General features: G+C 60.8%; 1 protein-coding gene across 2 annotated transcripts in view; it reads left to right on the forward strand.

Annotated features, from left to right (window-relative positions):
• ZNF536 (zinc finger protein 536) overlaps positions 1 to 9,839 on the forward strand; it is a 229,463-nt gene extending 219,624 nt beyond the window's left edge. For both annotated transcript variants that reach the window (XM_037066423.1, XM_037066424.1), the window contains one exon: positions 9,465 to 9,839. In XM_037066423.1, the coding sequence (XP_036922318.1) occupies positions 9,465 to 9,706 (242 nt within the window). In that variant the 3' untranslated portion in view covers positions 9,707 to 9,839. The remainder of the gene's footprint in view (positions 1 to 9,464) is intronic.
• The last annotated feature ends 11,676 nt before the right edge of the window (positions 9,840 to 21,515 follow it).

Here is a 21,515-nt window from a genome sequence, read left to right on the forward strand (position 1 = left end):
GAGTGGGGTCTGCTTGGATGACCACCCCCCCTCCCCCCACAGACATGGGGAGGGACACTGTGCACCTGGCTAGTTGTCCCAAAGGTCGGGGTGGGGGCCAGCCTCCCCCCCGCCAAACGCCAGGCCAGGTGTGATAGGAAAATTTTGCCGATAAAAATCACCGGCTCAGGGAGACGTCCCTCAACGGTTAGCAGTCAGTTCGGGGGTGGGGGCGAGGGCGGGGGCGGGGGCACTTGCCGAAGGACATCAGAGGGGGTCGGCTGCGTGCGCGGCTGGGTTTCAGGGCTCTGCGTTGCGGTGTGGGAAGGTTGGGCGCTGAGTAATTTGTGAGCCTCCGCACACCCAGGTTATTGTTTGCGGGCAGATGGTGCAGGCGTTTTATGGCTTTTCCTTCTGTGGGTCCGCATGTGTGGGGCGATGCGTGCGCTCCAGTCTTTGTCTTCCTGCTCAAACCTCTAATCTGAAACAGGCAGTCGAGCAGGGCAGGGCTTCAGAGCACAATCAGAGTTTTAAAAGCAGAGGGGCGGGGGCAAGCCAGAAACCCCAGTGCCGTCATGGGGCCGCTGCGTCGGCGGAGAACGCATCCGGGTGTCGAGAGTGGACAAACGGAGGGGACTCCGGCCACAGGGGAGAGGGCCCGAGGGGCTGAGGGCGGGCACCGGGCCTCCTGGCATCGCCCACCTGCCCACCTGCCCTGGAGAGAGGGGCCTTTGTCTCCCCCCGTGGCGCCCAGGGCCCATCCTGGGACCGCAGCCGCCCCGCCCTTCCGAGTTCAACTGTGTTCGTCCCCAGGAAGGAAACGAAAGAGACGAGCTCAGGCTTCCCTTCTTCCTACGGGTTTTTCTTTTTCCATTCTGGAGCTAGAATTACTGTTTGTAAGCATCTGAAAGTCATTAGAGGCCCGCAGCCTGTCAGGTGCCGACGCAAGAACCTGCTGAAACCGGACGGGCGCTTGCACCCGGGGCCGGGGATTTGTCATGTGCTGATGAGCGGTTATAATAATATATGAGCAAATCACAAGCATTCTGCAAATTAATCAAATTTTTCCCCCTCTGCCTCGTCTCTGGGAGAGTGGCTTTGCAGGCAGGCGTAGGTGAGGCAGGCCTGCGCGCAGATGGCCGCGCTGGCATCGGATGGGATTTATGTAACAGCGATGCTGACTTCCTGCCAAAGGAGCGGCGCGCACACCCGGGAGACGCGCGGGCGCGTCATGTGGTTTTGCTGAGGTTGTGGTGGGGAGTCGAAGGGGGGAAATCTCAAATTCTCCCCTTTGCTTTTACTGTTTTTGCCTGAAGGGCCAGACACGGAGTGCCACTCTGCCAGGGGCGAAATCCGTCACGTCGTTTCTTGTGACTTGTGCTGAAAGCGCGCTTCGCAGCTGCTGGGGCTGGCGGCGGTGGCGCCGGGGACTCCCGCTCCCGAGGACTCCGGTCAGGATCCAGCGGGCGGGGGCCAAGGGGGGCAGACAGGGTGGGGTCAGTGGGGCAGCCCCCTGCTTCTGGGAACCTGCGTGGGCCTTTCTCTCAAGTGTTTTGTTCCCTGGAACAGCCTGCCCCCCCCCCCCCTGCACACAGGCTCCACACACCAGTCCTCAGGATTTATCTGAGTAGCTGAAACCCGGGGGGTCGTCTTACTGGGCAGCTCACCGACCTGGGAGCACCTGGTGTGTGTAGGGGGTGTGGCAAGGGTGGGCCTGAGTCGCCTCCACTTGGTCGGGTGCCTCTCTCTGGTCCCCGAGGCCTCCCTGTGCTCTGACCCCTCACCCCTGCCTGCCTCCACACTGCTCCCCCTTTGGGACTGCGTCTGGTTGGGAGGGGGTCAAGAGGCCCCTGTTGGCACTTCAGGGACCACACCTGGCAGGTGGGAATGGCTGTCACCACTGAATGGCCCCGTGAATGGCCTGCAGGCTGTGTTTGCACCCAGGTCCCAAGGCAGTGGGAATTTCCTGTGTTCTGGGACACGGGTGACTGGGGAGGAGTCAATGTCAGTGTGTGAAGCCGCACGCTTCCCTGCAGATCCGTGTGAGGTCTGTCATTCCGGGGCCGTCTCGGATCTCGCCAGCCGGGGACGCCGAGTCTGACACCTTTGATTTCAGAGAGCGCCTCTTAGGGGAGAAGAGGGGCTGTGTCTCCTTTGTGGCTTTCTGCGGAGAGCTGCGTGTCCTCACTGCCTCCGTCATTTTGCTTACTTCCAGCCCGTGACGGCATCGGGGGCCTTGTGTTGAGAAGGTGATGTTTCGTCTCGGCTTCGCTTCGCGATTCCCTGTGGTTCCCCAGCGGTTGTGCCGTGGCGGGCCGGTGAGGAGTAGCCACTCACATGCAGGTCCCATGTGCCCTACCCCTGGACACTCGCCGGGGCTGCCACTGCTGGTGGCCGAGTCCCCGGTGGGGGCAGAGGCGGGTGCACCTCTGTCCCTCCTGAACTCACATGAACACCACACAGCAGCACAGAGAGTGAGGGGACCTGGCCTGTACGTCCCACCACGCATTTCTGGCAGTATGTTCTGTGGCCCCGAGGAGACCCCCAAAGCACACGAGCCCCCCTGGAAGGCACTGATGTTTCTGTGATGGGTGGGAAGCATGGCCTGGGGGTCTGGGGGCTGCAGGGGGCTCCCCTTGCACAGCAACGCCAGCTCCCTCCCTCCATTTAAATTTACAGTGAGGAGGCAACGGCAGTTAAGGGCCAGTGCGTTCAAGGTAAGAGACACAGTGGCAAACAGGGAGCTGGGACGCAGCAGAGACGGAGGGGCAGGTGATGCAGGGGCAAGGGGTGGGAAGCCGGCCAACGGGCAGCCAGGTCAGGGGCAACCAGGACCCAGCCCTAGGTGGCCACCTCTGGGAACATGTTGCCAGCCTCCCATTTTTCAAGATAAGCAGTTTGTACGTGGAATTTGTGTGGAAACATCGGCGATGCCTTACTAGTTTTAGCATTGCGTGGGGCAGAAACAACACCGTGCGTGGACCCCCAGCCTAGGCGAGTAGGAGGGTCTGCAGCGTGCTGCACCGTGGAGCCACTCAGGCCACCTGGGCCACGCCACAGCAGAGGGGGCCTGGGTGGGGACTCCAGGACGGGGCTCCGGGGAGCCCTGCTCAGGAGGTTGAGCTCCCTCACGAGCCTCAGAGGACAATGCAAAGCCTCCGGCAGCCCTGTGCTCCACATGGACAGGCACGTAGTGGGGCCGCAGTGGGGACATGCTCCCGAGGGGCCTGCGGTGGCACAGGGCATGGGTCCCGTGGGCAGAGGTGCGGCTGGACGGGGGCCGGGGAGGGGGTGCAGCCAGTGCAGTCCAGTGCAGGTCCGGGCAGCAGGCGGGGAGGGCTCTGCAGTCACTGGCTAAGGGGGCGTGGCTTGCCCAGAGGAAGGGCGCGGAGCTCAGGGAATAGACGCAAGGTGGGGATGTGCCCTCAAAGACTGGATCTGGGTTCCAGGCCGGGCTGCCCACCGCAGGGTGTCCCCAGGCCTCAGGGCAGGTGAGAACCTGGGCTCCCCTGTCCCACTGCCAGATAGGGGCCCCAGCCCTTCCTAAGCAGCTGTTCATGGGAGCTGCTTCCCCTTCTTTATGTGGCCCTACTAAGTGCAGAGCCACAGGGTAAGTCAGCTGCGTCAGCTGACTGGGATGTTTATTTTATACATTGGGTTGTAGTTCAACACGATGCCATTCTCTTGGTCGCTGAAATGGGTCTGGCTCTGGCTCCAGGGCATCTCCACAGACTCTGTGCTGCTTTGAACCCCCACCCCGGCGCCCACCCTGTGTGGTTTTCCAGCAGCTGCTCACGGTCCGGACCACCGGGCGCGGCCCTGCTCCCGCCCCGGGGTCAGAGGCTCCTTTGAGGAGCCCGGTCCCTGGGTTGGAGAGAGGTCGTAGAAACCCCGGCTGCCGTCCAGGCGCCCTGCAGCCCGGGCCAGGGGCTCTCGGCCGCCGCCTGTTCTACGGCCTCATCCTGGAGGGAACACCAGCGCAGATGACAACTCCAGCCCGTCCCCGTGTGGATCGAAGGTCTGCTTCGTGGTCGTAGTGGAGCAGTTTATAGTGTTTTAGATGACAATGCAAAGCACAGGAAGTTTAAAACCCAAACTTATTTATATAAAGAATATTCTGAAGGGTTTTAACATCTTCAATTAGATGGATGAACTTATGTTTTTGCAAACCACAAACGTGAATTAGGAATCTGAGTGGAGCCCTTTGGCTTATTTGGAATTCAGGAAACTCTGTAAGAAACGCAGAGAGAGGGCCTGGAGCTCAGGGAGCGGCCTTCTGCCCGTGCAACCTGTGGTCGCCATGTCTGTCCTTGGGCCTCATCGTCCCCACCCGGCCTGTGGGTTCTGGGCAGGGCTCCCCCGGTGTGCAGCCCCTCAGAGGGTATGGGCAGGTGGCAGGGGGCCAGACCCCACCCCGCAGGCCTGACCAACCCCTGGGTTTGCAAGGGGCTCACCTGGGGGGCAGTCCCTAACAGGACAAGCTGGCCCTACAGGTGGGGCCCTCTTCTCACTGACCAGCCTGTGCTTTGCAGGTGTCCTTGGTTTTGGGGACATGCACAGGGCTCTGGCCAGGCATGCAGGGGGACTGCTGACTTGTGGGAGCAGCCCTTCCTGGGTCTCGGAGCCAGGTGCATGCCCTTGCGGGGTCTCTTTGTGGCCGCAGGAGACCCTTTGGGGCAGCTCAGAGACCCTCCCTGCCCCTGTGCTATGCAGGGTGTTCTGCAGGGAGGGGCCATGTCTGCACAGCTCGGCCTCAGGTTCCGTGGGCCGAGAGGCCTCCCCAGGACGGGGCACCTGCTCTGCCGCCTGGACCTTCACCTGCTCAGGCCTGCCGGTGTCTGCACTGCCCAGGTTGGTCTGGAGGTCCTGGTGGCCACGTTCCTCTTCCGTCACCCACCGGCTGTCCCTCTCTGTGCATTTCAGCCAACACTAGGAGCCCCCGAGTGCTGGTCTGAGAGGTGGCCCGTGCCCCCATGTCTGCCAGGGGCAGTGACCCCACTGTCCCCCATGGACTCACACGGTCCCCCTCTGGAGCCATTCCTTTGTGTGGGCCCCAAGCCACGACTCCTGGGTCTGGGGTGGCCTCTGGGCTCCAGGCCGAGCTTGCTCCCACGTCCTGGGGCTGCTGCGTCTCTGTCCCCACCCAAAGCCGAGGCTGGCTGCTCCGTGGTGCGTCTCTCTCCAGAACATTCTTCCTTTCCCAGGGGCTGTCCAGGCTCCGCCTTGGGGCCACCTGTCCCCCTGGCAGCTGGAGCCTGGCTTGAGGTGGCCGGGCGTCCTCCCTGTGAGACCCCGGGCTGCTTCCTCCTCACAGGGTGTCTGCGGGAGGTCGTGACCCCCGACGGCAGACTTGGTCGGGCGGCCGCCATCCAGCGTGTGTGTCAGGCAGCGTGTGTGCTGAGAGGGGGGCGGGCTGGGTCTCTCTAGTGGGGGATGGGAGCTTGGACGGGGTGCCCCCAGCCCTGTGGCTGATGTGCTGCTGGCCACACTCTGGGTGTCCAACTCTGGTGGGCACCTGGAGGCCACAGTGGTGCCGGTATGCATCGAGCTATGGTACTGGTGTACAATCTCACTCACATGCACACACACACACACACACACACACACACACACACGAACCCCCTCCAGACGTCCCCTTGTAGACAGAGGAGCCCGTGCCCCAGGGTGACCTCCTGACCCACCCCAGGTAGCTGGGGCCCCTGCTGGTGGACCCTGCTTCACCCCTAGGGGCTGGTTCTCCGGTCTGTGAAGCGGGAGCCCCGCCCACCATGCTGCCCCGGCCCGGTGTGAGGAGAGCCACCATGGTCCCTGTGAACCTGCCCCAGGGGTGGGGCCAGAACGTTTTCTCAGTGCCCCAGGACGGAACCACCGACCCCCAGGGTCGGTCCCCTCTCCTCGAGGCCAGCAGTTTGGGGAGCCCTGGAGCCCTGCGGGCCAGCACCCACGCACGGGCAGCTGTAATTAATGGATGGCCCCCCAAGGGCAGGCAGCTCCCTCTCTCCCTCCGGTAACGGCAGGGAGAGCGGATACTTCCATCACAGCAAGTAAGAAAAATTTCTCGTTCCCCCGACTCCNCACACGAACCCCCTCCAGACATCCCCTTGTAGACAGAGGAGCCCGTGCCCCAGGGTAACCTCCTGACCCGCCCCAGGTAGCTGGGGCCCCTGCTGGTGGACCCTGCTTCACCCCTAGGGGCTGGTTCTCCAGTCTGTGAAGCGGGAGCCCCGCCCACCATGCTGCCCCGGCCCGGTGTGAGGAGAGCCACCATGGTCCCTGCGAACCTGCCCCAGGGGTGGGGCCAGAACGTTTTCTCAGTGCCCCAGGATGGAACCACCGACCCCCAGGGTCGGTCCCCTCTCCTCGAGGCCAGCAGTTTGGGGAGCCCTGGAGCCCTGCGGGCCAGCACCCACGCACGGGCAGCTGTAATTAATGGATGGCCCCCCAAGGGCAGGCAGCTCCCTCTCTCCCTCCGGTAACGGCGGGGAGAGCGGATACTTCCATCACAGCAAGTAAGAAAAATTTCTCGTTCCCCCGACTCCGTTAGGAGACGGCGTACGGCTGGCTTTCTCCTCGCTCCTCTTGACCCCGCTCACTGTATACATATTTATATATTATTCATCGCGGATTAAAAATAGATGTGCTCTTTACCACGGTGGTACAGCGCAGTGACAATACAAATTAACGTATGATGTACTTACTTTTCACGTGGCCACAAGCAGAAGTGTTGATGGCCTCAGAGTGAGGGCGGGGGGTGCGGGGCACCTGGCCGCGGGGTCGGGCGCGGGGCCCTGGCTGCTCATGGGGACCAGGCACGCTGGGCAGGTGGGCGGCCTGCCTACCTCCCTTCTCCACAGAAGGCGGTCCGAGCCCCCCAGGGCCCTGTGGGCCTGGCCCGGGCCCCCTGCTGTGCGGAGCAACTGGCTTGTGTGCAGACCGGCTCCTCCAGACCCCTCAGGGCGCCTCACTCTCTTTCATCGGGGGTCCCCTGTGCCCCCAATGGATGTCCTCCCGCACTGGGGCCCTGGCAGCCTTTCAAAACACCACTCAGGAGGGTGTGTGCGTACACGTGTGTACACCTGCATGTGCTTGTGTTCGTGTATACATCACACACATGCTTGTGTTGTATGTTGTGTGTGTTTCCATGCACTCAGGCATGTTTGTACTGTGTGTGCGTGTGTGTGTGCTTGCAATGTGTGTGCCTGCGGGTGCACATGCATGTGTGTGTATGTGTCAAAGGGAACACTTTGTAACTGTGGTTCTCAGAAGCACTGGGGCGGGTTCAAGGCCGGGGCGCTCTGCAGCCTCTGGGAATGGGGTTCAAAGCCAAACTGCTCGGATTTGCAGTGCCTCAACCTCCTTGTCTTCGCCACGGACCAGCTGCTGGCCATGACAAAGTGGCCACGGGGCTCCAGTGTGGGGACAGAGGCACAAAGCGAGCAGGGAGGACTGTGGAAGGCGGGCCCAAGGGCCCCCAGCGCCATGGGGCCGCCCTCCGCACGCACCGCATACTGGTGCACGGGTGGCTAACCAGGTGGAGACGGAAACTCGCCCCACACTGGGGCCCGGACTGCGGAACTCCCCGAATGTGCCAGAGTCACAGGCGTCGTCCGCTTCCCCAGGAAACTGACAGAACGGCAGGCCGGAGTCTCAGCTCGCATTTAAAATCAGTCCGTGGGAAGACTGTACTGAAGGTTTTTGTGCCACTTGGGTAGATTCAGAAAGGTTTTTATTTGGGGGTGAAGGCGATCTTTGAGGTTCGCCATTTGGTTTGCCGAGACAGACACAGCCTCCGGGGATCCTGTGGGGACACAGCACGCAGAGGGCAGCTTCCCGAGGGTGTTGCACAGAAGTCACACAGAAATGGCTTCCCTCTCTATTGCCACACTGCCACCCGACTCTCCCCTAGTCCCACATGACAGAGAATAGGGATGTTTACCTTCCTTATGAAAACCCTCAATGCACTTTTGAAATGTGAGTCTCGGTGCCCCTCCACCCTAGGCCTTCCCTGTCCCCTGTGGGGAGGTGGCCGACCCCCCAGGAAGGGGCCAGGGAGCAGGAAGGCCGGAGGGGAAGGGTGCCGATGGGCCTGCCTCTCACGACAGTCCCCGGCAGGGCCCCTCCTGCTGCAGGCGGTGTGCGCCCAGTAGCAAGGGGGCTCCTCTTGGGTTTTGCTGGACAGGCTGAGGGTCCTGGAGACCAGTGGTCCTGGAGGGACGGGGGATGGAGCCACTCCTGACACCCATGACAGAGGAGCTTCGGCCAGCCCTGCGTGCCTGCCGCTCGGCGGGGAAGGGGGTTTGCGTGGCCTCAGATCGCCCAGGAGCAAGGCTGTGGAAGGAGGGCTCGTCTGCTGCCTGAGCGTTTTTGGGGGCAGATGGCCGGGCCGGTGATCTCCTTGTTTGTTTTGCGGAGCAGATGAGATCCGGGCCTGGGCCTGACGTTCATGGGTGCTGGGGGGACTGTACTCGGGAGCTGCCAGGAGTGACAGGTCCCCAGGTCCTGTCTGGCACCAAGGGTCCCACCCTGGCTTCCCCAGCTGACTGTCTGGGGTCCCCTTAGACAATGGCGGGGTGGGGGATGCGTCTGCTGAGCCCTGTGGTGCAGACAGCTCGGGGGCTCAGACACAGGGATCCATCCGCCTTGGCTCAGATTCCGAGCCTTTCTAGAAACCTCTGATGACAAGGGCCACCCTTCACGATCCAACTTCTTCAGGTGGATGGTGGCCCTGGTGAAACCCGGGGCCTCACAGATGCCTCCAGCCGGGCACTCCAGCTGTGCCCAAGGCCAGGGCGCCGTCCCTGTCTGCCCCTTGCCACGTTCAGCTGGCTCGTCAGTTGCGTGCACCAGCAGATGGCACGGGGACTGCCTCCGCTGACATGGACTGAGGGTCCCAGATGGAGGGCTTGCCGGCTTCTTCCTGCACAGCTGGGGCCACCAAGTGCAGTCCGGGCGTCCCATCTGCCCGTGGGCTGTGTTTGTACGGCCTGGGAACGAAGAGTAGTTTTTACATTTTGAAAGGGGCGGAGAAAAAAAATGAGATTCCGATTTCAGTGTCCATAGTAAATGACCGCATTTCTGCCATGAAAGGTTGGAAATGCGTTTCCTCTCTCGTCAGATCAATATAAGGACGCACCTTGTATCTCAATTTGCCTGCTCACCCGCGAAGTCCGCACTATATACTGTCTAAGTTTCCATTAGAAAAGGTTCAGGGGTCGGGACCTTTCCTGTCGGTCACCTGGCAGCCGAGCTAAAACCTCTGGCTAGGACAGACGGGCCCATGACGTCCCCGGCCAAGATGTGGTTACCTGGGACCTCAGCAACCTCTTTGCCCCAATAGAGGCACTGGCTGCGGTGCCCTCCTTTGCTGTCTGGTTGCTGCGAAGTCACTGCCACCCAAGGCAGGGACCGCGGCCCTGGGGGACGGGCGGGGGGGCGGGGCCGCAGGGGCAGGGCCACAGGCCTGACCGAGCTCTCTCTGCCCGCAGGTCCCCGGCCGTTCCAGTGCCGTTACTGCCCCTACAGTGCCTCCCAGAAGGGGAACCTGAAGACCCATGTGCTCTGCGTGCACCGAATGCCCTTTGACAACAGCCAGTACCCCGACCGCCGCTTCAAACGCTCCAGGGTCGACGCGGAGGCAGCCGGGAGCTTCGAGGAGCTGTCGGCTGTCAAGGCGGGGGGCTCGGAGCTCCCGGAGGAGGGCGGCCAGGCCCAGGAGGAGTGCAACTGAGCCCCCCACCCCCCGCCTGGACGGGGCTGTCACCTTGCACAGGTCTAGGGTTATGTCTGGTAAAAGAGTGTGCTAACTGCATTGGGGGGGTCACATGCACCACCCCCCCCACTAGTATATAGGACATTTAAGAAATTTAAAGAGATATCTATATATATATTAAAAAAAAAAAGGTCCCCGGCCCTTGAAAATGGCTGCTAAACTGTTACCTGGCAACAAGAACTTCCAAACAAGGCAGGTGGGGTGGGGGGTGGCTGCTGAGGAGCCCCTGTGCCCCTGCCACGGGGTCTTTGTCCAAAAACCGAGCTCTTAGCTGGAGACAGTGCCACCTGAACGCTTAGTGTTGCCTTGAGGATGGAGGTGCTGTGTGTCCCCGTCCAAACACCTCGAGCATCCGCCGCCCGCCGCTGTCACCCACCTGGCGCCCTAATGAGGCGCACAGCAGGGCAGCCCGGTGCCAGCCAGGCTGGGGCGGCCTCAGCCCGAAAATCAATAGGCGGGCGTGGTGGCCGCTCTCGGAAACCCGAGCCGGCCTCCGCGTGTGCAGTTAACCACGCAGCCCGCGGCCGGTCGGGGAACCGTCTGCAGATCATGCCCGTCGCCGGTTGGATGAGTAATTCCTTTTTTAGCTCAAATTGCGGTATTGAGGAAGTGCTTTTTTCTCTCCCTGGCTCGTCTCGTTCTTTTTTTTTTTTTTAATTTTTGGATACAAAAAGAAGGTGGCTACTCAAACAATTTAGGGGAACATTAAAAAAATGTCGTTTAGAAACACTAGCCGGCCCTATCCATAGAAGGTGCTGGGCAGAAGTGGAGACGGTAGGAAGACGGTTCTTTGTCATGCTCTGTGAACTCTGACTTGAATGAGGGCTGCCCCAGGCCTCGTGGCTTGTCCCGAGCCTTCGTTTTAATCAGTGTTGCAGGCACGGACCGGGCCCTCGTCTCTGGCGAGCTCTGGCGGAGGAGCGTTAACACAGGAATCGAAGTCTCCTGCTCTCCGTCGCTAGTGGAGAAAACTGTTTGAGTTCAAATGTCTGTTTTTGTAAAACAAATGTGTTCTCTATTTTTGTAGATTTTAGATTTTCTACTGATTGGATAATCCAAATTGATTGGGTTCTTCACCACCCAGAGGGAGATGTTGAGGGCCAATCGTGGGACACTTAACTCACTAAAAAAACAGTTTAAGAACACTGGTTAAGGGTTTATTCTCGAATCCACTAGAAAGGAGGAAAGATCCAGCCTCCTAATGGTCTTCCTTTGAGTGACCCGAACTGGTGCTGTTGTCTGGGATGTTAGAGAAACCGGGAAGTTGTAACTTCTACAACGAGATCATTCAGACTTAAAAAAAAAAAAAGTCCACATTTCCTTGCAGGCTGGGAGCACAGGATAAAACCCCAGGGCCTTAAAAACTTCAGCTCTGCCTCCCGCAGTTTACAAAAACTCTAAACTGCAATCCATGTAAATACAAGGCTTCGCTCTCCCGAGTCGGGGACGGAGCCTCGGGCTTAGAAGGAGTGCGGTTTGCAGAGGCCGCGGGGCCGGCGTTGCCAGCCCGGGCTCCCCGCGCATGAGGCCGCTGGGCCCCGCGGCCCGTCGGGCGTTCGGCAAGCTGCTTTCTTGTTTTTTCTAGACTAGTTCTCACTGCCTTACTTAAATCGAGTTGATTCACTTAATGCAACTGTTTCTGCGGTCCTCGAGAAGGGACAGCGATGTGACTGACAACTCTCCGACTGTAGTAAACGCTGTAGGAGTCTCACTGCACTGCTGTGTTTGGTGGCTGTGCCGGTCGCTTGCTTTCTGTGTGTTTGCCCCGCCTTTGGTATCTTAGCAAAGAAAAAAAATATCTATATATTAAAAAAAAAACGAGATAAAAAAAGGAAAAAGAAAAAAAAAGAGGAAAAAAACACAAAACAAGAGCCACATTCCATTTCTAGCACTTTGGGAGTTCTCAGTATTCTCTCGTGTCTTCTGAGCATCGCCAGATGCGCCAGGCAATAACGCTGCCCACCCGCCGGGCAGCCCCTCTTGTGCCGTGTGTGTTGGTTCCATTGTGTCCCGTGCTGCCGCCCCCGTCCCCTCTGACGCCGAGCGATCGCCCCCGCGACACAGGGCCAGCTCCGGATGTCGCCGGGTTCTCATAGCTGAACATGTCCAGTCCCCCCGTAACTGCTGTGGTCTGTGATGCTGGTCAGTACCGTCCGCCTCCCTCCACGGAGCAGAGCCCGCCGCGGAGGAGGTCTGAGGTCAGTAGAGTAGAGGGTTTCGTTGCTATGCTTGTAACAAGTAGACAACTTTGTATTTAAAGTTTATTCTGGGTCATTATTTATTATTATAAGACATCAGTTGACAGAACTTTATTCTGGTATAGAAAGTATTAAAAGTTGTTTTTTCAGCAATGACTGTTTTCTTTCTGCTGTTAGAATAAAATGTCTTTGAAGTAGTCCCGTTCCATCCAGTGTTTTATGCAATAAAACCTCTACCTCTGGAAAAAACGGACATCTTTTCCTTTCACTTACCTGTCTGAGGACATGGAGATCACGTTGTTCCCGTCGGTCAACGGGGTCTGGCCCTGCGTGGAGAAAGAAGCCCCGCGGTGCTCTGGGCGACGGTCCCCACAGCGGGGCTGAGGCCGAATGACCCTTTGTGTGCGTGCAAACAGCGTGCGTGCATGCATGCATGCATGAGCGTGCCTGTGTGTGTGTGCACACCCCCACGCACGTGTGAACTATTCGTCTGGGAAGGCTCGCAGACATCGGCTTCAGTAAGGGGAAACCTATGGCATTTTTATGTCACAATAATTATAGGAGACACAGCACTGGGATCTGTTATTCCCCTTCACCAGCAGAAATTTTTTTTTTCTCTTTTAAAATCTTTAAATGCAAGGAAGTCTTCTACTTCCATTTCATCTGACATTACTCTGGGTTCTCCCTCTGGAAGTGAAGACGGAGAACAAAGGCCACCAAGGGGCGGTGTCTGCGCCTGGCGGGGTGGAGCCCAGACACTGTTCCCCGAGGCTGGGAGTGTGCGCCCCACACCTGGGCTGGGGGGGCAGAACTGCATCTCCATTCGGTTTTGTGGTTCTGGGTTTGGTGTCGGATCCCAGCGGATTTGTGCAGCAGCCTTGGACTAGGAGGGCCCACAGTGTGCGGGTGCCCTGGGTACAGGAACTTGCACGTCACGGCGTTTCTCTCAGACTGTGGGGGTCGCCAGAGGAGCAGGCGGCAGTGAGACCCTCCGAAGCCTAGCTGCTGTCGCCAACAGCACAGGTGAGTCACCAGGCTTCTCATGCAGGGCCAGGGAGCGACCCTGACAGGGAAAGGGGTTGACTGAGGGGTCACAATGCCATGGACGTGCTGTCCCCAAACCCAGGTGCGTCCAGGGGCAGGGGAGGGCAGAGAGCAGGCCTGGGGGTCTCGGGGTCTCTGGAACCTAACAACCACCCACAGCAGCACAGGAGACTTGGCCCAGGGGGCTTCTGAGTCCTCAAGGGACACTGGACGCCTGGGTTCATGGGCGGTTCCCGGTTTTTACGTGTTGGCTCACCTGTGTTTTATAAAACTGTGATGAATAGATGGGAAAACGAGCTTATCTGTAGAATGGACCACTACTCAGCCGTGAAAAGGAACGAGGCTCTGGCACCCGATGTTGCCTGCACCAGCCTCGGGAAGACAGCATCGGGTGACGGAAGCCAGTGACCAAGGAGCAGCTGGTGGGTGGTGGCACGTGGGCAGCAGGTCCCGAACACACCAACCCACGAAGATGGGGGCAGCTGCTCAGGGCCAGGTGGGGTGGGGAGGGCGGGCAGTGGAGCCATGTGGACCATCCTCTTTCTCAAAGGTGGAAAGAGCCTAAAATTAGGCAGTAATTCTGTGGTCCAAGTCCCCAAATCCTAAAAACCACCAAAGTCCACACTACAAGGGTGAATTTCGTGGTGTGTTTCGTGGTGTGACCTCCCAGAAAGCTATTGTAACATCCGAATAGAACTGGAAGGGGGTCTTGGGAAGAAGCCCCAGCACACACTTCCACCGGACACTCGGGCTCTGACACGGCCGTAAACGGTGGCCCCGTCGGCGCGCCGGGAGGAGTGTGAAACCAAGGTGGGCCGGCCGCAAGGCAGGGCCTGCGGAAGCTGCCCACTGTCAGTGCGACCGGACATGGCTTCACTGCTCTGTTCACTGGTCCCATCGGTGAAATGACGGGATTAAATACAAGGAAACAGGAGGTTTTGTACAGCGCTTGGCAAAGGCGAGGCTTCGTCACAGTTAAGGTCAATCGGAGAGTGGCCTCCCCCCAGGACACCGCCCTCTAAAAAGCCCGGTGTCGGGGAGACTGCCTGGTGCCCTGACATTGGGGTTCCCCAGAGACAAGCGGATCCTGGACCAAGGTCTCCAACTCTTTGTTTTCCATGAAAAGCGGAATGTTGACGATTTCCGTGCCATTCTTGGGGTGTTGGGGTGGGGGCTGCGGGAAGTAACTGGTCTCGGGTCAGAGGTTATCTCACCTGCTTGTTGAAGGGGACCTACTATGTGTCAGGCACAGAGGACCTACTATGTGTCAGGCACCGGACCAGGGGCGGGAGGCCCACAGACCACTGTCTCAGAGGAAACTGCCTTCAATCTGATCTTCGAAAACGAATCTTAAATATCTGTCAGAGGAGATTCCAAGATAGCGTGGGTTCCCCAGGTGATGGGGAGTCCCTACGAGGTGACGAGGGCTGAGACAGGAGGGAGGCAGGGCCAGGTGGAGGAGACACAGGAGCGAAGGCCCTGCCAGGCTCTGAGGTCTCCCAGTCCTGTGGTCCTGGTGGACAATCCTGGTCCCTGAATTCTGCTCCCGTGTCTTTGATCCGGAGAGAGTGTGGCCCACACGAGCCCCACTCCGAGGTCGGGGGGTTCCGTGTGAGGGCCGGGCAGAGGGCAGCCGGGCCCCAGGCTGGGAGGACTGTGGTTGGAGTGCAAATGGCCAGGGACCCACTGGGGCACTGAGGTGCCTCAGGCCCTCTGTGGACACTCGGCCTTCCTGCTCTGCTCGGAGGTCAGCCTGAGCGGCTGGGCCAGACCCGCGGCTGCTGAGACCCCTCAGGCATTCCCATCGCCTAGGGGCCACAGCCCCGAGAACCAGAGGGAGCCCCATCCCGGACTTTGCGTGGCTCCGGGTAGCACATCTGTGAACGGGCGTGTCCACCCTGCTGGCTCACCAGGGCGGCGGTGGAGAACCTGAGCCGGCCACCACCTACGTCTCAGCAGCTTCCTGACCGGGCACCGGTCCTGGCCAAGCCAGGCTACAGCCGAGGCCCGGGGAACCCGAGGCCTGCGGCCCAAGGGCTCGGAGCCTGGGGTTCGGACCCTCCACACCACGGCGCCTGCGCAGTAGGGCTGACAGGTACCCAGGCTCTGCGCAGGGCCCCTGGCAGTGCTTCCCACTCCACGCATTCTGGGCAAGAGACTGAAGGAACCCGCTTCTCCTGCCGAGGGGGCGAGGGGACAGCACCGCGGGGATGTCGCTTCCTGGTGGCTGGCGCTGCTGAGCCGCTGAGTCCTGGTGCTCAGGTGCTGGTCGTGTTCCAAGACGCTGAGCCAGCGGGCTCCTGCGGTTGGGGGCTCGCCGGCGCCCCCCTCTGCTTAACGTCGGTACTGCAGCAGTAGACGGTGGAACCCTCACCTGGTGCAAGGTAAGCGCCACCCCGCGGAAATCGGTGCGCAGCGTCCCGAGAGGGGAGGGCTGGGCACGCTCCCGTGCGCGGGAGGCACGTCTCCACGGGGGAGGAAAGAACTCACGGCNCCACCACCTACGTCTCAGCAGCTTCCTCCCCGGGCACCGGTCCTGGCCAAGCCAGGCTACAGCCCAGGCCCGGGGAGCCCGAGGCCTGCGGCCCAAGGGCTCGGAGCCTGGGGTTCGGACCCTCCGCACCACGGCGCCTGCGCAGTAGGGCTGACAGGTACCCAGGCTCTGCGCAGGGCCCCTGGCGGGTGCTTCCCACTCCACGCATTCTGGGCAAGAGACTGAAGCAACCCGCTCCTCCTGCCGAGGGGGCGAGGGGACAGCACCGCGAGGATGTCGCTTCCTGGCCGCTGGCGCTGCTGAGCCGCTGAGTCCTGGTGCTCAGGTGCTGGTCGTGTTCCAAGACGCTGAGCCAGCGGGCTCCTGCGGCTGGGGGCTCGCCGGCGCCCCCCTCTGCTTAACGTCGGTACTGCAGCAGTAGACGGTGGAACCCTCACCTGGTGCAAGGTAAGCGCCACCCCGCGGAAATCGGTGCGCAGCCTCCTGAGAGGGGAGGGCTGGGCACGCTCCCGTGCGCGGGAGGCACGTCTCCACGGGGGAGGAAAGAACTCACCGCAAATGTGGGATTAAGGGTGCCGCCCAGCTGGGCACCTGAAGAGTTTTAATCTTCTCACCTGTTGAGAGACAGGAGCGAGCCGGGGCGTGGGGGGGGGAGGTTGGGGGGGCGGGGAACTTATGTGACGGGGAAATCACGGGCAAAGAGGAGGGGGGAAATTTAAATGATCCCAGGCCGAACTGTTTTGCTGTTAATACAGAAATACAGTGCAAGACACATTTAATGGGCTCTATTTTTTATTATACTATGCTGAATAATTAAGTTTGAAGCTAAGTGTCACATGGATTTATCTTTTAATTAAAAAAGCATGGTTCGCGCATATTTGAGTGGTAGTCCAAATAAATGCAATATAGAAATTTATGTTTGTTTATCTAGGTGTTAATTACCTAGAGATTGTTCTGGATTAGTTCTTTTTATAAAGTGTCATAGGCTCGTGTCAGGAGGAGTCAAAGCTTGCCCACGGAACCCGACCCATTTGCCGACTCCGGTGCCGGGCTGGCCCGGAGGGGCAGAGAGAACTTTGGGGGTGCGATGAGTGCACGTGCCTCCCCCCGCCGTTCCACCCGCACCAAGTAAACAGTCATTTTTAGGAAATATTTGTAAGACATAGGGGCACACATATATTTTCGCTGCCTTACAGCCCCTTGTCCGTGGCTATTTATGAAATATGGGGTTATTTATGCCTCTGGTTGTGGGAGGCTGGGCTGGGGAAGGCTCCATCAAGCAGCTACCTGGGCCGGCAGCTACCTGGGCCTGGGAGGCGGAGGCGGGGGGCCTGGGGGGCCCGGGCCTGAGGGCTGTAGCCGTCTGCCTACCGTATGTCAGCCTCCCTGTGGCTCCCAGAGAAGGGTGGAGGTGACAGGTCGCATTTGGGGGTCCAGGATGCACAGGCCTGCGGGTCACCACTCCCGGGTCACAGCCCGGCTTTTTCTTCGCTCACAAAGTGGCTTTGGTGGCAGCCGCCACCAAAGGGTGTGGGAGAAACGGCAGGCGTGGGTGCGGGGGTTCCACTGGAGAGAACCCAGCCCTCCCAGGGGGGAGTGGGCAGGCCCCGGGAGGACTGAGTGGGCGCACGCCTTTGCTGGGGGCAGGTCCTTGGGTTTGCCGTGTCTCCGGGCCTCCTTCTGCTGGGCACCAGGCCCTGCCTTTGGCTGCCAGGGCACCACAGAGCCCATGGAAGTGGCTACAGCTCTTCCCGGGCATTCCCGGGCATTCCCCGGGGAGGCGGCCTTTCCCCCAGGGGCACACAGAGGACGGGGACCATGCTCAGCCGTGGGTCTGTCCGGCCGAGCACTGGGGGCAGGGGACCCCAACAGCCACCAGCCCTGCTCGGGGCTCTGGGCCAGGGAGGCTTCAGTTTCCAGTTCTGTTCCCGACCCTGGGGAAGCAGACCCAGGGTGGGGCACAGGGAAGTGCACACGGGGGGCACAGAGCGGGGCACTCGTGATGCCACAGGGTGGGGACCCTGCCTGGGAACCAGCCCAGAGCCTCCTAGGGGTCAAAGCCTGAAAGGGCAGGGCCTAGGGGAGACCTCCCACCCAGGCACCAGCTGGCGACCCCATTACCGAGGACGCGGGTTAATGCCTCCTGTCTTTTAAATTACCGACTCCTAACCTGTGTTTTCCTCCCAAATTGCTGCCCATTTCCTCGCTGGGGGCACTGCTGGTCACTCATTCAGGCCTGAGCCCCTGGGGCTGGGGACACGGCAGAGGACAGCAGACAGGGTCCTGGCCCCACCCGCCCCCTCCCTCACCTGGAGTCAGTCACACAAGGCGACGGGCTGGCTAGTGGGGCCAGGTCCCTGCAGACCGCTCCTGGTTTATCCGTTTAACTGCTCCTGCGCGGATGGACGCTTGGGCTTTCGGCCATCAGCTGTCCCCTGAGAAAACTGATCGGAATGCCCACGCAGGAGCCTCTGGGCGCCTGGTTCCAGTTATCTCGGGCATAAACCTCGGAGGGGACACGCTGGGTCATTAGCTGCTCCCGTTTGAATTTCTGAGGCACCACAGAACCCCATCAGCTTCTTATTCCACACATCAGTTTGCAGCTCAACCCTGCCCAGAGCCTCACTAGCTCCCCCTTCTGGTAGAATAAACGCCACTCCCCACTCTGGCCCTGGGCCCCCTGCGCTCTGACCCTGACCGTCCCTGTAACTCCACCCTGCCCCTCTCTCTCAGTAACCCCCGTCTCCCCTCAGGTGGCTTTGTGCCTGCCACACCTGCTCGCCTGCCCCTGCCCCCGGGCCTCTTGCCCTTTCCATGGGGCCACCTTTCCTTTTTTAGGTCTCGACTCAAATGCCCCGTCAGAGACACTTTCCATCCCCAGTGGAGTCCTGTGTTCCTGGCCCCTGTACCCTGTCCCTGCCCGCCATCCGACTTCTGTGCCCCGAGGGGCAGCGCTTAACCACCCCACCGACACCTCGTCTGCTCCTTCGTTTGCCGGTTCCCCACCTTCCCTCCCCACTGGAGTCTGTGTCCCGTGAGATCAGGGACCCCTCGTTCAGAGCCCGGCACGAGCAAGACCGGGGACCGATTGAGTCCCCCGTGCGTCGTCCCCCAACAAACAAAGGCTCCCAGCCCCGGTGCTGCTGCCGGCGATCCCTGGGGCATCATGGGTGCTCTTTAGTTTGGAGGAGTCCCCGCAGCCGTGTCCAGAAACGAGGGCCTCAGACCAAGAAGAGCCCGGACTAAGCTCAGAGGCAGGGCCCTGTGTCCCGGGGAGCTGGGTGGTTGGTGGCTCCCCACCCTGTATGTGTGTTCCTAAGGGCAGGGGGGACAGCTGGCCCCCGCCACTGATGAAGCTGCTCTGGTTTCTCTGCACACTGTGTCCCCTGAGAGCAGCCCCCAGGCCCCACAGAAGGACTCGGAGCTTCCAAGGGCGGAGCTTGTGTCCCCAGGAAACCGGGTCCCAAGTTCATGGCTGCTGAACTGGGCACACCCCCTCCCTCTGAGCCTCAGTTTCCTCTCCTGCAAGGAGGTGGCCAACACCGGCCACACAGGCCTATTGCAAGCCCAATGGGGCTGCTGCCCACTCCGGTTACCGGCACAACTGCTCCATGAAAACAGGGGTGTCCTGGCCCACGGTGGCGCGTGGGGGGATAGAGCTCGTGGCCCCCTCAGCATCTGCCCTCGCCTGCCCTGCTGACCCCGGCCACATTCACTCCTGAGACCCTGGGGTCACCACCTCGTCTTAATGCCTTTCCATCTCTCAGTTTGCTGACGGGTGGTTTTCGGTGAGGCCCACATAAATACTGCAAATGTGATTCACGATGCAGAGCTGCACTTCGGGAGTGAATGGTGTGGGACGAAGAAGGGCGTTCGGGGCCCGGGCGTAAATTATTCTCACGCGTGTAACAGATCCGCCCCTCGGGGCTCGAGCCCTCTGGGTCAGCGCTCTGTGCCCCCGGGGCCCCGGGGGGTGGGAGCAGGTGGCAGGAGCCAGCCTGGCTGGGAGGCGAGTCACTCCCGGTCCCCTGGCCCAGGCACCGGCTCCGAGGCCCTTCCCACCTCGGGACAGGATGGGAGGGGCCACGCCAGGCCAGGCGGAGAATGGAGCCCAGAGACCAGGAGGCAGAGACAGCGCACGTCAGCGGGGACTCCACCCGACCTGCGTCCCTTTACCATCGGCTCCTCTTGTGGGGGGGACACTGCTATGGGGCGGCCGGTGTTTTAAGATATTTTGTTTGTCTTGGAAACGTGGAGCTGCGTGCCAGGTCAGGCCATCAGCGTCGAGGGACACTGGGTGTCACTGTGCCCCGCACCCCGACGCGGGGGACTAGGAAGCCAGGGCTCAGGGGGCTCAGAGCCTGGTGTCCGCCATAGAGAATGAACGCATGCATCACACCTAACAGCTCTCTAAGCATTATTTATAGCGTGACGTCTACAGATGGCCTCACTGGCTGTGTGATTACCGAGGGCGGTTTGTGACCCCCGAGGAAGGAATTCATTGACTCCGGCAGGTGCCACTCTGACCCCGGATGGTCGGGTGGCGCCTGGTAAGAGGGGAGCTGGTCGGCCACTTGTCTCAGTCCTCGCCAACAGCCCGGGGTCCTCGGCACTCTGGTTCGGGCGTGTGCACCAGACCCAGGCTCTGCCCTCCCGAAGGTCATAGGTCGTGCCCCATGGCCTTAGGAAGGACCCAAAAAGCTTCATTCTGCTGATTCTGGGGCAAGTGTCCTTCCCCAGAGGGCTCCTGGATGGCCTGGGCCCCCATGTCTGAAATTCCACCCGCAGTGACTCTGTCCTGCACGTTGAGGTCAAGGTGACTGACCACGAGGGTGGTGGGGACAAGGAGCTGGAGTGTCCACTCCCGGGGAGCCCTGTGCGGTCAGGCTGTGGGTCTCGCACGGACACCAGGGCGGGGCGTGTGGGGCCGAGGGGCGAGGGGAGAGGGTTGGGGAGGAAGGGTCGGCGTGCCCCAGAGCAGGGGTCCAAAGGGGCCTGGCAGCTTCGGTGACTAGAGGGCAGGGCAGGGAGACTGGGCCCCAGGAGCGTGGGTGGCCCCACTGTGCTTTTTGTTGTCATGGTGATCGGGAGGGGCCCAGCAGATCTGTCACCGTGGGGAGCTGACATGCGCCCCTCGGCCCCCCAGGAGGACGTGCAGACGCCAGGTACGGTGGAGGGAGTCTCCAGAGCACCCACCGCGCACACCGCGTCCACCACCGCCTCCTTTCCGGGTCCCCGTCCCACTCCGGGACAGCAGCTTCCTCTCTGTGCCCAACGCAGGGCTGCGTCCAGCATGAGGGTGGGACTCACGGCCTGGTGGGTGCGTCTGTCTCCACAGGGACTGGCCCGGGGGACCTGAGGGCACAGCCAGGGCTGGTTCCTTCTGGAGCCGCTGGGACCCCGAGGGAAGCTTCCCCTGCACCTCGTGGTCCCACCTGCAGGTGTGGCCCAGGCTCCAGTCCAGACTTCGCGACTCTCAGTTCAACCGAACCACACCCTCCCCCTCGTTCAGTTCTGGCAGGAACCACACACCAACCACCAAAATTAGGGCCAGCTTATCGAGGGCAAGTGCACTCAGAGCTGGGGTGGCGGGTCACTCACAGCCATCACTCAGTGCCCGGCCCCGGGGTGCATCCCGCCCTGGCCCTCTTCCTACAGGACGGGAGCTGGTGACGTGTCTCTCTATGTATCTGCGAGGATCTGGGGGAGCAACACAGGGGCACGGACTCGGGGGCTTTGGCCGGCTGGATGCAAGTCTCAACCTGTCTCGGCACAGTGGGCGGGGCCTTGGTGGGGGCCTCGGCTGGTGCCCGGCACTTGTGTCTGCAGGTTGGTGGTGAGTGGGCACCAGCCAGGCCTGTGGAGGGTGCTGTCCCTCTGCTTCTATGGGTCAGCAGTGGGAACGGACCGGGTGGCCTTCGGGGCGCTGCCGTCCCCCTGAAGCAGACCATCACTCTGTATGGGGAAGACGGTGTTCTTGGGCCGAAATGCTCACAGCCAACGAGCCCTTGTCCAGCATCGGAGAGGCCAG

This window comes from Sturnira hondurensis, unplaced genomic scaffold (genome assembly GCF_014824575.4).
Source record: "Sturnira hondurensis isolate 20B ecotype Veracruz unplaced genomic scaffold, ASM1482457v3 Scaffold0016617, whole genome shotgun sequence".
NCBI classification, from domain to species: Eukaryota; Metazoa; Chordata; class Mammalia; order Chiroptera; family Phyllostomidae; genus Sturnira; species Sturnira hondurensis.